Raw genomic sequence first — 13,886 nt, 5'->3', positions numbered from 1 at the left:
CTGTGTCTTCATCAACTCAGAAGAGCATTTAGAATAATGGAAAACAGGGTGAATGGTCACTGGGTTTTTTTTCTGTTTCCTTTTAAAATTGAAACAATTTCTTTCCATATAGAAAGGAAACAATTCTGAACATAATTGTAGTTCTTTTATTAAGCTCATTCATGTATGTTCATGTGTTATTCAGAAAAACAGGCTGACTGTTTACAGGTGTCTGAGTGGCTTAGCCTCTGATATCTGTCTCAACTGAGCGTGGATAACTCAATTTTTCATTAAAAATCCCAGCCTTTTTGAGATTCCTATAGTTTCTGGATAAAGAAAGTCCCTAATTCTGGACCGAATGGGAATTTTATATAAGCTAAGGTTTTAAAATGAGCATTTCCAGTTGGTAGAAAATAATGTCTACGTGTGTGTCTGGAAGTTTAAATGATGTAGGTGAGCTCTCATTGGTGCACGTCGTAGAGAAAGGCAGGCAGGGTGGCTGTGGAGCCGTGTGCTTTATCGTGGACCTGCTCACGTGTATCTGACCGCCCGCGTACGTGCACCCACTAAACACAGAGCCATGGGTGCTCACGCATGCTTTGATGTTGTTTCTCTCGGAACTGACCGCTTTCAAAACCGTCGTTCTGGTGTGCTGGAGTGGAGTTCTGTTTGCTGTTTAGATTGTAGCCTCCGGAAAGACAGCGTCCACAGGTATTCATAGTCTCTGGGGGAAGCAAAATGCCTCAGACACTCCTTACTCAGAGGCAGGTCAGTTGGGCTGGCTCGCTGTTGTGGGAGTGTCTGTTTTTATGCTGACACACGGGTGGCCGATAGCTGTTTTCTTTCTCCCCAGTTTGACTGCGTTGGGTCTTCGTTGCTGCGCGCGGGCTTTCTCTAGTTGCAGCGAGCGGAGGCTGCTCTTCGTTGCGGTGCGCGGGCTTTTCATCGCAGTGGCTTCTCCTGTTGTGGAGCACGGGCTCTAGGCAAGCAGGCTCAGTAGTTGTGGCGCACGGTCTCCGTAGTGGTGGCTCGTGGGCTCTACAGCGCAGGCTCGGTAGTTGTGGTGCACGGGCTTAGTTGCTCCGCGGCATGTGGGATCTTCCCGGACCAGGGATCAAACCCGTGTCCCCTGCAGTGGCAGGCGGATTCTTAACCACTGCGCCACCAGGGAAGCCCTGGCATTCATTTTTCAAAGAAAATGTTGAAATAGCAACTGACCCCTCACTCTCCCTCGCTTAGCTGCCCTGCCAGTGCAGGGCCACATCAGCTGCCTCAGCCCAGCTTTGCGCTGTTCAACTCCATGGGAAGGAAAAAGATGAATACAGCGTCATCTCTGCTTCTAGCGGGGAGACGGGGTAGCTATGTGTATACAAACGCACGCAGGTACGCTCAGAGGTGAACGTGAAGTGCACGGGCAACACAGAAGTCTGGGTGCTTGTTCAGACCTCTCTCGCACGACGACAGTGGGCCCCTTCCTGGTCTTTCTGCCAGTAAGCGGAGTGGAAAAATATGCTATATGTATTTGACAGTAAGCAGGAGAATTAAAAGAGTACCACTTACAGAAAAGTTTGAAAACCACTGCTCTAAGGCTTCCCTCCAATCCCATGCTGTCTGTTCCAAAAGAAGTCCCCCCTGTCTTCCTGAATCCACACAGTGAGCAGCCTTTCAAGCACAATGTGTGATCCTGACTTTGAGTCTCAGCCTTTGGACAGCATCCCACCCCTCTGTGCACCATACGAGGCTCCAGGATCTGCCCTCAGCCCCATCTGTCACTGGTCACCATATGCACGCCACTCATGGCCACACTGTGTAAGAGCTTTGGTATTTGGAACTGGAGCAAAATCTAGCTTAACTTAGCCATTCATTCTGAGAATGTATTGATGTTAGTATTTAAGGAATCTGAGAACTTACAGTGAAAAGTACTTTGTAAATCAGCTTTACAAACCGTTCTCGAAAGAATCATTTGTCTAAAGATATAGAAATGTTTTTGTCACTCTGCATTCACTGAAGTGCTCACTGTATGTTCTGTTGTGTCCCTGCTGTGGAAAAACTACTCAAAGTCCTATCAGCTTCCTCAGGGAAGGCTTTCTAGAGAGGACACGTGTATTAGTTCCCTGTCGCTGTGTAACAAATTACCCCGAGATCTAGCAGTTTAAAACAACGAACACTTATAATCTCACAGTTTCCCTGGATCAGGAATCCAGGAACGGCTTTGCTGAACGGTTCAGGCTCAGGGTCTCTCATGAGGCTGCAGTGCCCTGAGGCTTCCAAGTTCACGGTCATGGTTGCTGGGAGGCCTGAGATCCTCCCTGGCTGTTGACATGAGGCCTCAGTTCCTTATCACCTGGACGTCACCGTCAGCTGCCTGCGTGTCCTCGCAACATGGCAGGCATCTTCCCTGCGAGCAGGTGATCCAGGATAGGTGGATGGATGGATGGATAGAGATTGAGACCAGGACAGAAACAGCAGTCTTTCTTGCGTGCTGTCGGTCTCTGGTACTGTGGGGAGGGGCCTGCACAGGGTGCGCGCCCCAGGAGCTGGGAATAATGAGGACTCCTGGAGGCTGGCTGCCCCACCTCTTCCTAGAGGGGTCTGCAAGGACATAGTGGAAGTGCACTGGTATAAAGTCACTAGCAGGGGAAGCTGAGATTAAAGGGCACAACGTGCTCACTTTTTTTTTTTTTTTTAACCAGGACTCCTTCTCTTTTCATTTTCATTCCTTTCCACCGACCCTCGTAGCGCAGCTTGGGAAATACACAGGCATCTGGCCGCAGCGGTCACCTCCTCCCAGCAGACAGGCCATCATACAACCCAAAATCGAAACAACTGACAAGGGCTCGCAGGCCTGCGGCCTCGGTTCTTTTTAAGCCTGCTTATTGCCTGGGTGTATACAAATATAAAGCCTGGCCATTATCAGGACCATTCTAGAAGAGCGGAAATTACCAGGGAAACGGGGTGCTCGGGGAGCTGAGTTTTCTGGGTGCTGTGGTCTCCAGGGGAGCTCCCCTGGATGCTCCCGCCAGTTGATTGCTCTGGGTGGACGGACAGACGGCCTCCTGCTTCCCGAAGTGGGGCTGCCTTCCCTGCTCTGACGGTCAGTTGGTGAGTGGCGGGGGAGGGGGACCCCTGGGCCCGTTGCCTCATGTGACCTGGTGTCCCAGTTAGTGTCTCTGTCATCCTCAGGCAGGTCCCAGAGGTGGCCCGGGGCAGAGCGTGTGTGTCATCGACGAGGTGGGGAAGATGGAGCTCTTCAGTCAGCCGTTCATCCAGGCCGTTCGCCAGGTGCTGTCCACCCTGGGGACTGTCGTCCTTGGCACCATCCCAGTACCCAAAGGAAAACCGCTGGCCCTCGTGGAAGAGATAAGAACCCGAAACGACATTAAGGTGTTCAGTGTGAGTACCCCCGGGCCTCTCTACCCGCAGGCGTGGAGCGGGTGCCCTGAAACAGCACGTGGCTCTAGATACACCTTTGGCTTTGAGTTAGTGGTATTTTTTTCCTCTCGCGGCAGAACATAGGCGAGTTATAGAAGCGAAGTTATACCTCTGCTGGATGCCAAAGCAGACGTGCCTGCGGGGAGCCGCCTGAGGCATCTGCCCCTCCTGCGGTGCCCTCCTCACCAGGCGCCGGGGCCTCGCCAGCATCAGCGCCCGGGCAGCAGTGCTCTGGGTCTGAGCGCATCTCCCCCCAGGGCGATGAGGGTACAGAGGCAAACGAGTGCCGTCTCATTGTAAAGGCTTCCCTTTGAAACTGGCCGCCTCCTGCTTGTGGGCAGAAGCTGTGGCTACAGTGTGAAGCACAGTCTCCAGATGCTGTCGAGTAGCGCCGTCCAGAGAAGTTTCCACCAGGGTGGAAATGCGCCGTCTGCTCCGTGCAGTGCCGTGGCCATTAGCCACATGGGACTATTTGCCTTTAAATTAAACGGAATTAAATTAGAGAAATCTTTTCCTCAGTCACACTGGCCACATGTCAGGTACCCAGCTGGTAAGACACCCTGCCCAGAACAGGTGAATCTGGCTCTGGGCGCGGCCCAGGACCTCGGGGGCTCTGGGGTCCCCGCAGTGGGAGAAGCCCTGGGGCGGAGCACGTGTGGAGGACGAGTACGTCAGGGGCAGCCTCTGAGCCGGTTGTCAGGGGCTCTGGTGGCACTGCCGGCACTTGGCCCGCAGACTTGCCCTTCTCTCCCGCCGTCTCTCTGTGCCCCTCTTTGTCAGGCACTGTCCTCCCTGTGCCGCCTCGGTTGGTTTGCATCAGTGCGGCCACGTCACTCTGCTTGTCCCTCTCCGCCAACCCCCTGCCGGCGCCAGGTGAAACAGTGGGGCTGGCAGGGCCACTTCTGTGGGAGGGCCGGGCGTGTGCTCTAGCTGCAGAGAGCCAGTGAGTGCCTCACACCGCTGGCTACTTGTCCCCAGGGCCGGCTGGCCCCAGGGGGACATCCACACGTTGTCACCCAAGTGTCCAGGGTACCTTTGGGGCAGTAGACAGCCGTTAGGGTTATTAGAACAGCCAGACTTGGAGAAATCTGTTTGTGCGTTGCTGCATTCGTTTATTCTCTCACTTGGTAAATACGGATTGAGCATCTCCTGTGCGCTCGGCCTCACACTAAGTCTTGGTGATGAACCAGACAGACCGCGTCTTCGTCCTCATGGAGCCGACATTCTAACGGAGGGGCTGGATGAGAGAAACGCAAGCAAGCATTTAGGCAGTTTCAGATATGGATAAATGCAACACCAGGGCACTGTGGTCCCTGGGGACCGGCGGTGGGGGAGGAGGTGGCAAACAGGGGAGGCCTGAGAGCCAGGCAGGGTCGCTTCCTCGGTGGACATGGGCCTTGTCTGCAGAGTTGTATGTCACCTCCTCTATCCGTTATTTCACGTGGCTTCCGTATTAGAGTTCTGGGTTGTGATTGTCGAGTTTCTGTGGAAACAGAGACAATGAATAATGAGAGATCATGAAAGACAATTAGTCTTCAGGTCAGACAGCTTCCAGGCTGGAGGGCTGGGGAATCGCTGATGCTAAAGTCCAAGGCCTGGCTGTCTCTGCAGACTAATAACCCAGCAGTGGGACCGCGGTTGACTCCTACATCCAGAAACCAGTGCTGTATATTAAGACAACACCACATGTTCTCCTCTCTCAGCTAGGAGGTTATTCTCTAGGCAAGGTAATCCTGGCTCCTAATGATGTAAAGTGATCAGCTTCTGGTTAATTCTGTAAGCGACCCCCTTATTCTTGTCTTTCTTGTGTTCCTCTGGGGCTCGTGCGATCTTTTGGTGCGTATTTTATAAATGAAGAATCTTATTTTCCTTATCTGCAAATTTAGGGGCTGGATTAGATATTTCTTTGGTCCTTTCCCTTTCTAACATGCAGCAAAGTTACCTGGATTCGTTCTTGAGAGCATCCTTTGCATCCATGGTACAAGCACACGGGAGGTGTATTCCCTTCCCTCAAGAAAAACAGACCAAGGGACAGTCCAAATCTGGAGGTGGGAAGAGAGATTTGTGTGAACAGGAGTAGGGAAAGTTGTCCGGAAGGCAGTGGTTCTTGGCTGGGTTTTTGAAGGGGGAAGTGGGGAAACGAAGGAACATTCCAGATCAGGATTATGTTATGTAAAATGCGGAGGGCAGCTTCCCTGTGCTGACAGGTGATGTGGAGATGGGACTGAGGTCATGATATTGGGAAAGTATTCACAATAACTCAGAAGGTATTCACATTATCTAGACTGTTCTTCTTAACAGGATCAGGTAAACAGAGCCTTACTTTTCAGAAAAACCCCTGAGGACACTTCCAGTCCTAGACAAAGTGGAATAGACACACTGCTCCCTGTCGCTCCTCCTAAGTCAGATAAAAACCTTGGACGTTGTACATAAAACAGACATAAGAAGACCTGAATGGTAGAGGGAAGAAGGTGCACTGGCCAGGGACCTCAGGACCCCAGGAACAGCACGAGAGACACGATTGGAAATCACTTGTCATGCCAAGAACCAGGAAAATCAGCCAGAGTGAGAGAAACAGCCGACATGCCAACAGCAAGACGTCATAGATGTTGGAATTATAGGGCAGAGATTTTCAAACAGCCATCATAAAAATGCCTCAGTGAGCAATTACAAACCCACTGGCAACAAATGAAAAATAGAAATTCTCGGCCAAGAAATTGAAAGTTTCAACAAAGATACAGAAGCTGTAAGGAAGAATGAAGTGAGCATTTTAGAATGTAAAATAGAGTAACTGAACGCCAAAGTCCGTGGGTAGACCCACCAGCAGAATGGAGATGACCGAGGATGGAATCAGTGAACCTGAGGGTGAAACAGTAGAAATTGCCCAAGAAAGAACAGACTAAAAAAATAAAATCCAGGGCCACAGGGACCTGTGGAATTCAGTAATATAGAAACTTCTATCCTGGTGCAGGTTCAGGCATTGAAGCTTCTCTTCCCGAAAATTATGTTTCCCTCTCAGAAGTTTGGTTAAACGTTTTCCTAATTTCTTCTGTAGTTTAATGCCGAGTGTAGCCACTGAAAACTGTTTTAAATTTATTTCAGTATTAGGTTATGGGAGACCACATGTCAGAAAACATTTAATGGTAATGTCAGTGCTGCAGAGACGAGAGGTGAAGACCTTCACGGGTAGAGATTCCAGCAGGAGCTCTCGTACTGCTTTCATCCTTATCTGACTCACAACGTGAAAAAATATGTCTCTCCCTGCCTGTCACTTCTAACAAAAAAATGTGAGTTTGGTCATGTTGGTGGCGTTTCCAAAGCATATTTCACTTGATTTCCTGTGAAATCTCTCCTTCATGAAGATGCTGGAGAATGTTGTCCCCTGAGGGGACAGGAGAGAGGAGAGACGCCCGGAGTCTCAGGAACGGGGATTGAGCTGCCAGGGTGGCCACCAGTCCTGGGGCACCTGGGGGAGGTGTTGAGGTCCATCAGTGCGTCGGGGACGTCACGGCAGCCTGGTCATCAGTGAGAGCTGGCGGGCCTTGTCCGAGGTTGTTCAGTTAGTAGGGGCACAGCCAGGATTCAGACCTCGGTCTGTTGACTCCCAAGCCTGAGCGTTACCGTAGCCCTGATGTGTGTTACCTTCGTGGGTAGGGGTGGTTCAGATGATTTGAAATCTAAGATCCCTGGAAAGTACTTGGTCTTTCTACTTTAGAAATGTTACTGTAACTAAAATGTGTTCTACTGTTCTGAATTCAGAGCCACTTAAACTTGTTTTTGTCCGTAAAGCAGTTTTTCTTCTTTGAGTTTTTGCCCGTGGATTGCAAGATCACAAGAAAAATGGGAACTAGGTCCCAGCTTCCCTCCAATTGGGAAATTTTTAGACCTCCTCTTACTCTTCCTGGCCACGGGTTTTTTAACCAAGCAGGGTATAAACCATTTTCATCTCACCAGGAATTTGATGCTGTTTCTGGGTCACAGACTCCTGTAGGTACAGGAATGAGCATACACCTGCCAGCCTTTAGGTCAAAAGTCAGTAGGCAGGGTTTTCTGTAGAAATTAACAAGCTAATCCTAAAATTCATATGGAAATTTAAAGGACCCAGCTCAAACAATCATAAAATGTTGGAAGACTCATACTTCCCGATTTCAAAACATACTGCAAAGCTACAGGAATCAAGACAGTGTGGTGCTGGCACAGGGACAGACACGTAGATTGTCAGAATAGAGTTGAAAGTCCAAAAATAAACCTTGCATCTGCGATCAACTGATTTTCAACAAGAGTGCCAGGACAAGTTAATGAAGAAAAAATTGTTTTTCAGCAAAAGGTGCTGGAAAACTGGACATCCACATCCAAAAGAATGAAGCCGGACCCTTACCTCACATCAGACACAAAAATTAACTCAAAACAGACCGTAGATCTACATGTAAGAATGAAACTATAGAACTCTTAGAAGAAAATATAGGAGTAAGTCTCTGTAAACTTGGGTTAGGCAGAGTCTTATTTGTTCCAACACCAAAAGCACAAGTGACGAGAGCAAAGTAGATACAGTGAACTTCACCAAAATTAAAAATTTTTGTGCTTCAAAGGACACTGTCAAGAAAGTAAAATGACAACCCACAGGATGGGAAAAACTATTTAAGAATCATATATCTGATAAGGGACTTCTGTATCCCAGAATACATAGAGAACTCTTACAACTCAATAATAAAACAACAAATAAACCAATTAAAAAAGGAGCAAAGAATCTGAAAAGACGTTTCTCCAAAGATAGGCAAATTGTTGATAAGCACATGAAAATATGTTGTAACACCATTAGTTTTTAGGGCAGTGCAAACCAAAACCACAGTGAGCTAGCACTGCACATTGCTGGGATGGCTATAGTGAAATTAAAGGAAAGAAATGGAAAATAGTGTCAGTGAGGATGTGGAGAAATTGGAGGCCTCATACCCTGCTGCTGGGACTGTAAAAATGCAGCAGTTCGTCAAAAAGGTAGACGTGGGATCACCCTATAACTCAGCAATTCCACTTCTAAGTGTGTACCCAAAAGAATTGAAAACGTGTGTTCAAACAAAAACTTGTACGCTGGTGTTCATAGCAGCCAAAAAGTGACAACCCAAATGTCCATCAACTGATGAACAAACAAACAAGATGTGGTGTACACACACGATGGGGCATCACTGGACAGTAAGAGGGAATGACGTGGTGACGTGTGTTCAACGTGGAGGAGTTTACGTCACGTGACACCAAGGGAAGGAAGCCTGTCACAGAGGATTCCACGTTGTACGATTCCATCTGCACAAAATGTCCAGAATAGGCAAATCTATAGACAACAAAAATTGGTTAGTGGTTGCCAACACCTGGGGGGAAGGAGCGAGTGTAGTGATTGAGAGTGAGGGTAATTGGGGGCGGGCGGGGAGGGCGTGATGAAAATACTCCAGATAGATAGTGCTGATGACTGCACGACTGGGAATCTACTGAAAGCCACCGAATTCTGCCCGAGGTTGAATTTTTTGGTATGTGAATTATAGCTCAGTAAAGCTACGCTGTACACTCACGCAGAAGTCAGGACACCCAAACAAAGAACCATCACCTCTCCTTCCTCCTCCGGAGAGAAGTGGCGTTGCCATGGAAACAAAGAACCATTGCGCCCCTCCTGCCGCCTCCCAAGAGAAGCGGCGTTGCCATGGAAGCATAGTCCCATCCCATGGGCACTGGGTTCCCGAAAACCCCACTGGCAAAATAATTCTTGGTTGAGAGCCTTTACACTTCAAGGGAAAGTAGGGTTAGAGGGTTTCAATTCATGAATGAGCCTATTTTTAGGTTCAATAAAATGAAATGGAGACAATGTGAAACGGAGAGACTCATAATCCTTTTGTTATGTGTTAATGTATGATAATGAGCATTGTCAAGTTAATTTCTGTTTTCAGTCCCCTTGCTTATTTAAACTTGCCAGGGCACTTCCCACACAGTTCCAAGGAAATGTATGTGGTTTTGTTTTGCTTTCTTGCACATGGTATATACATGAAGAGGCATTTTTTTTCCCTGCCTGTTCCTCTGTCCATATGTGCACAGCCTTCCTGACGTTACGGCGCCCAAGTCATTGACTGGTAGGCCAGTCTTAGGCCCTTCCCTGGTCCCAGGAGGCTCAGAGCCACTCAGATGCCTAATAGGCCAGAGTCTTCATAATCTGTATTTAACCGCTCAGCTCTATTTCAAAGACCCTCCTCTGATTAGAATATAATAAGCATTGATGGAGCACCCACCCTGTGCTAGACGCAGGAGGAATGTGACACAGCCCCGTCACCCTGGAACTCGCTGTCCAATTTCCTAGGGGCCCGAGGCCGGGCACCTCCTGCAGCCCTGGGCAGGGCACGGTGGGAGGAGAGGGCGAGGACGCCGGGGTCCTTTCTGCAGTCGTCCTCACCTCCTTTTCACTCCCAGTCCCCAGTGCCCTCTTCTCGTTAGCCTCTCAGGAAGGGCTTTTCTGCCACCAAAAGTCTGGGGGTAGAATAAAAAGTAGACCAGAATTCTCCTGAAAGGGAAGCGTCCCTGAGTTGACAGACGATGCTGTGCTTGTTCTCGCATCTGAGGGTTTGTCTTGGCTGGAAAGGAATGTGGTAACTGAACGCTGTAAACGGCTTTGCATACAGATCTTACTGCATAACCTTCAGAAGTCATCCTAGAGAAATCCAAGGGGGCGGCGGAATATTAGTATTCTGTTCACCAGGTTTTAGTGAGAAGTCAGCAGAATGTGTCTTTTCTAGTTTTTATCCTTTGTTCTTTTTCTATGCAAGGCTTGGAGACGTTCTCTGCGCGCTGGGGGCGGGTGGACCCTGTCCCTGCTGCAGCCCCGCAGCTCCTGGAGGACGGTGGGCCGGGCTCCAGCAGGACACCTGCGTGACAGCGGAACTGTGGCCCTGCAGCTTGGCGGTGCTCTCTGGGGCTCTTCTTTTATCATCTCTGAGCCTCCCGCCTGTTAAATCCTGCTTCTCTGCAGGCCTCCGCTGGGCCACTTGAACAGCCTGCCCCCAGGACCGGGGTCTTGGGTAGCGGGGTTTCCACCTCATCACCCTTCACTTCCCTTCATCCCCCCGCCCCAGCCATTCTTTCCGAGGGCTGAGGGCTTCAAAGACTGGACGTGAAGCCTTAGTGATGACCCAGGGGAAGAAATCCTACCAGCAGCCTGCTGACCCTGTCTCTTCACGCGTCTCATCGCACCGGCTTCAGTTTACACTTGAACGACGTCAGAAGTGTCCAGTGCGGACCCGCTGACTTCCGGTGCCCGAGATCCACCACGGCGGCTCCTCTGGAGCTGGATGGCGGAGCCGGGGCCCCCCTGGGGACGTCCGAGGGAGCGGGGCGGTGCCTGGCCCCTCCTCCCCCACCCCCGCTGCCACCGTTGCCCCTGTGTTTCTTCCCTCTTGGGTCCGTCTCTCTCCTCCTCTCCCAGCTCAGCATCTCACCGTCTCTCTCACGTGTGTAAAGGGGGTGATGAAACGTCCCCATCAGAGGAGGTGGCCCTTCTGGGCCTGCAGTGAGCCCTCAGGGACCCTGATGGCAGAGCCTCGGGGACTCCTCGTGAGGCCAGGGCGGAGGCGGGGGCCGAGGGCCCACGTGTCCTCCTGCCCTCCCTGTGTGCCACTGCCACCCCGATCCTCCGTCCACGGCGGGGACTCCCTCGGATGCTCTCCGCAAGAACGGGCTCGGGCCAGTGTAAGCCAGAACGGCAACGAAGCCTCATGTGGATGGGCGGCTTGTCGTCAAGGCGAAGACGGGGCGGATGGTCCTCCTTTCGGTGGAGCCAGGGCTGCCCGGGGTCCAGTGGGCGGCATCCTCGGACACCACCGTCAGGGGACCGGCCTCCGCCGCCTGGCTCCGTCCTTTCGGGACTCAGATGGTCAGGAGGTCCCCGGGGCCGTGGGCAGCTCTGGTGCGGCAGAGGCGCCGCGCTCTTGCAAGAAGGATGTGGGATGCAGGAGCCCCAGGCGGTGAGGTCCACTGCGCGTTTCCTCCAGACGCGCGTTCCCCTCCTGAGCCAGGGCCCCTGCCCCCCGCGGCGGGGGGAGGGCCTGTAGCAGGACCAGGCCCGTCTCCTCTCGGGGACCTCGCACCCCGGACCCGCTCAAGGTCTTCCGGCCGCACGCACCTCCTCTCCATGTGATTCTCTGCTCGGCCCTTCTCCCTGCCGGTGCCCTTCTCCCGGCATCCACCTGTCAGATGCAACTCGGGCATAACCGCCTGCGGAAGCCTTTCCTGGTCCCCCTGCTCCCCGTGCCTCCCAGACTCTCTCAGGGACCCTCTGCAACCCTGCTCTCACTGCTGTCCACGTCTGCCCCCCGTCTGGTCTGCGGGCTCCGTGAGGTCAAGGTCCTGGTCTGAGTCTCGCCATCCCCAGCCCCTTGCCCACCAGCAGAGCGTGCTGAGTGTTGTGTGGGTCACCGAGAGGCGGCTCTGCCCGTGCTCGGGGCGCAGCCCCCCACCCAGCTGCCTGGGGGCGTCTGGATGCTCAAGCTGTACTCCATGGGCCTGTGGTAGTGACAGAAAGAAAAATATAACACAGATCATCGGAGAGAGCTTGAATAAACTGTTAGTTTTGTTTGTTTTTGTAACTGTTGATCATAGAGGTAGCACACCGGGATGCAGGGGCCTGTGTCCTAGTCTGCACTGCGCCCGCGCTACCTCTGAGAGCTCAGGAAAAGCCCTGCCCTTCTCTGGGCTCCTGCTTCGTCGTCATTCACATGCAGGGTTGACTGGTGTCGGAGGTTTCTTGCAACGTGCAGATTTGCTAAGCTCACGGAGAGGTGAGTAGACTACTGACCTTCAGAGCATCCCAGGATCCTGGGTGTGACCCAGCGCCAGTGGGGCCGCACTCCGTGGGCCCACCTGGAGGGCCAGTGCCCACCTGAAGCACAGGTTCTCCCGGCTTCACTCAGGCATCCTTCTGTCCGGGTCAGGCTGAGCTCAGGGGCCACGTCCCAGCCTGCATTCCCATCATCCCTCCTAGGGTTCAATTCATAGCCCTTTTCCGGTTAACAATCCTTCCGTCACCAAAACCCACTTTCACTGTTTGAGCCGCAGCTTCACAGAAGCTGGTGGTGGGATTCGAGTCCACCGGCCCAGTTTTCAGAGCGCTCTGGAGGACCTGGGCTTCCTCCCTTGGTCCTACCTCGCCTGGGTCACACTTTCTAAGACACCCCTCACCTTTCAGGCTCTTCTTTTAGAATATTACCTGGCAGAGTAGGTAATTGAAGGAAAAGAAGGGGACTCTGAAGCGCGCTTTCTTGCTTCTTCCCACAGGTCACCAAGGAAAACAGAAACCACCTTCTGCCAGAGATTGTGACGTGTGTGCGGAGTGGCCGGAAGTGAAGACGACTTGTCACCGCTTTTCTGCACGTGAATACATCTCTTGGAGAGGAGCCTCGGTTCCCTGCCTGTCCAGGTTTTTGGCCTTCGGGTTTATGAAATCTTGGAGGCTTTTCCAAAGAAAGCCCGACAGCTGTTTTCCATAAAATGTTTAAAAGATCAAATTAGCCTTAATGCTGGATTGACTTGACAAGATTAACTGTGGCTTATTTACGCTGAGAGATCTCTGTTTGTTTCCTCTTGCCGTTGTGCATATGATTTGGGTAAATTATGAAATGAGAAATGGTTTTCGGAGTATTAGTTGGAATTTTCCCCCATCGATTGAAGTTTATAGATGTGTTCAGGGAACAAGGGGGAGAAAAGAGTTCACTGCCTGATGAGTTTCGCATGTCAGGAAGATTAAATCCCCCTCCAGGAGCAGCTGGAGGCTCCCGCAACGTAGAGGGATAACAGTTACTTGATTTTTTAAAAAATCAGTATTTCAAAAAAAAGCCACTTTCGGTCCTTCCCCCTCCCCATCTCTTATTGTTTATCTGTTTGCTTAACAAAATAAAGGTAGATGTGATGATCGCACGCGTGTGGGTCCTCGCGTGGGAGGGACGAGCAGTCTGTAGAAATGTTGGTAGCGCTGGGTACCCAGCGGGGCTTCAGGTCAGAGCCGCACTTTGGCCCCATTCATTTAGACAAGTTCGCAAACCTTCCTGGGCCCTGTTTCCCTCCCAGAAAAGAGGGAAGTGGGTGCCATCAAAGGAAGGCGTCGCCACAGCCTGAAGGAAACCACCCTCAGGCGTCCTCGTGATCCCCTGGGGAGCGCCCGGGGCCGGGGCCCGGGCTGCGGGGAAGACGGTGCAGAGAGAGAAGGTGCAACCTGGGCAGGGCCCCGTGGGACAGACCACTGAAGCCCCAGAGCTCACAGAGGATAACAGCTGCCCTCTCAGGGGTTGATGGGACACAATGACGATAACCAGTTCAGTGTCTTTAGGCCAGTTTTGGTGAAGAACTATGAATTACCAGGATTTCTTTAGCCTTAGCTACAAACCCAGCTGGTGCTAATGCCGGGTGTGCCCTTGAATATGACCTCTGACCGGTCCGGGCATCTGTGGAGCGAG

General features: G+C 51.6%; 1 protein-coding gene across 3 annotated transcripts in view; it reads left to right on the top strand.

Annotated features, from left to right (window-relative positions):
• The window catches only part of NTPCR (nucleoside-triphosphatase, cancer-related), a 36,907-nt gene extending 23,562 nt beyond the window's left edge, over positions 1-13,345 (top strand). Inside the window, exons 4-5 of one of the 3 annotated variants that reach the window (XM_065894713.1) lie at positions 3,163-3,372; positions 12,712-13,345. In XM_065894713.1, the coding sequence (XP_065750785.1) occupies positions 3,163-3,372; positions 12,712-12,780 (279 nt within the window). In that variant the 3' untranslated portion in view covers positions 12,781-13,345. The remainder of the gene's footprint in view (positions 1-3,162; positions 3,373-12,711) is intronic. The other 2 variants (XM_065894714.1, XM_065894715.1) reach the window with 2 other exon arrangements.
• The last annotated feature ends 541 nt before the right edge of the window (positions 13,346-13,886 follow it).

The sequence above is a fragment of the Phocoena phocoena genome, chromosome 16, assembly GCF_963924675.1.
Source record: "Phocoena phocoena chromosome 16, mPhoPho1.1, whole genome shotgun sequence".
NCBI classification, from domain to species: Eukaryota; Metazoa; Chordata; class Mammalia; order Artiodactyla; family Phocoenidae; genus Phocoena; species Phocoena phocoena.
This window is presented reverse-complemented; position numbering and strand designations above follow the sequence as displayed.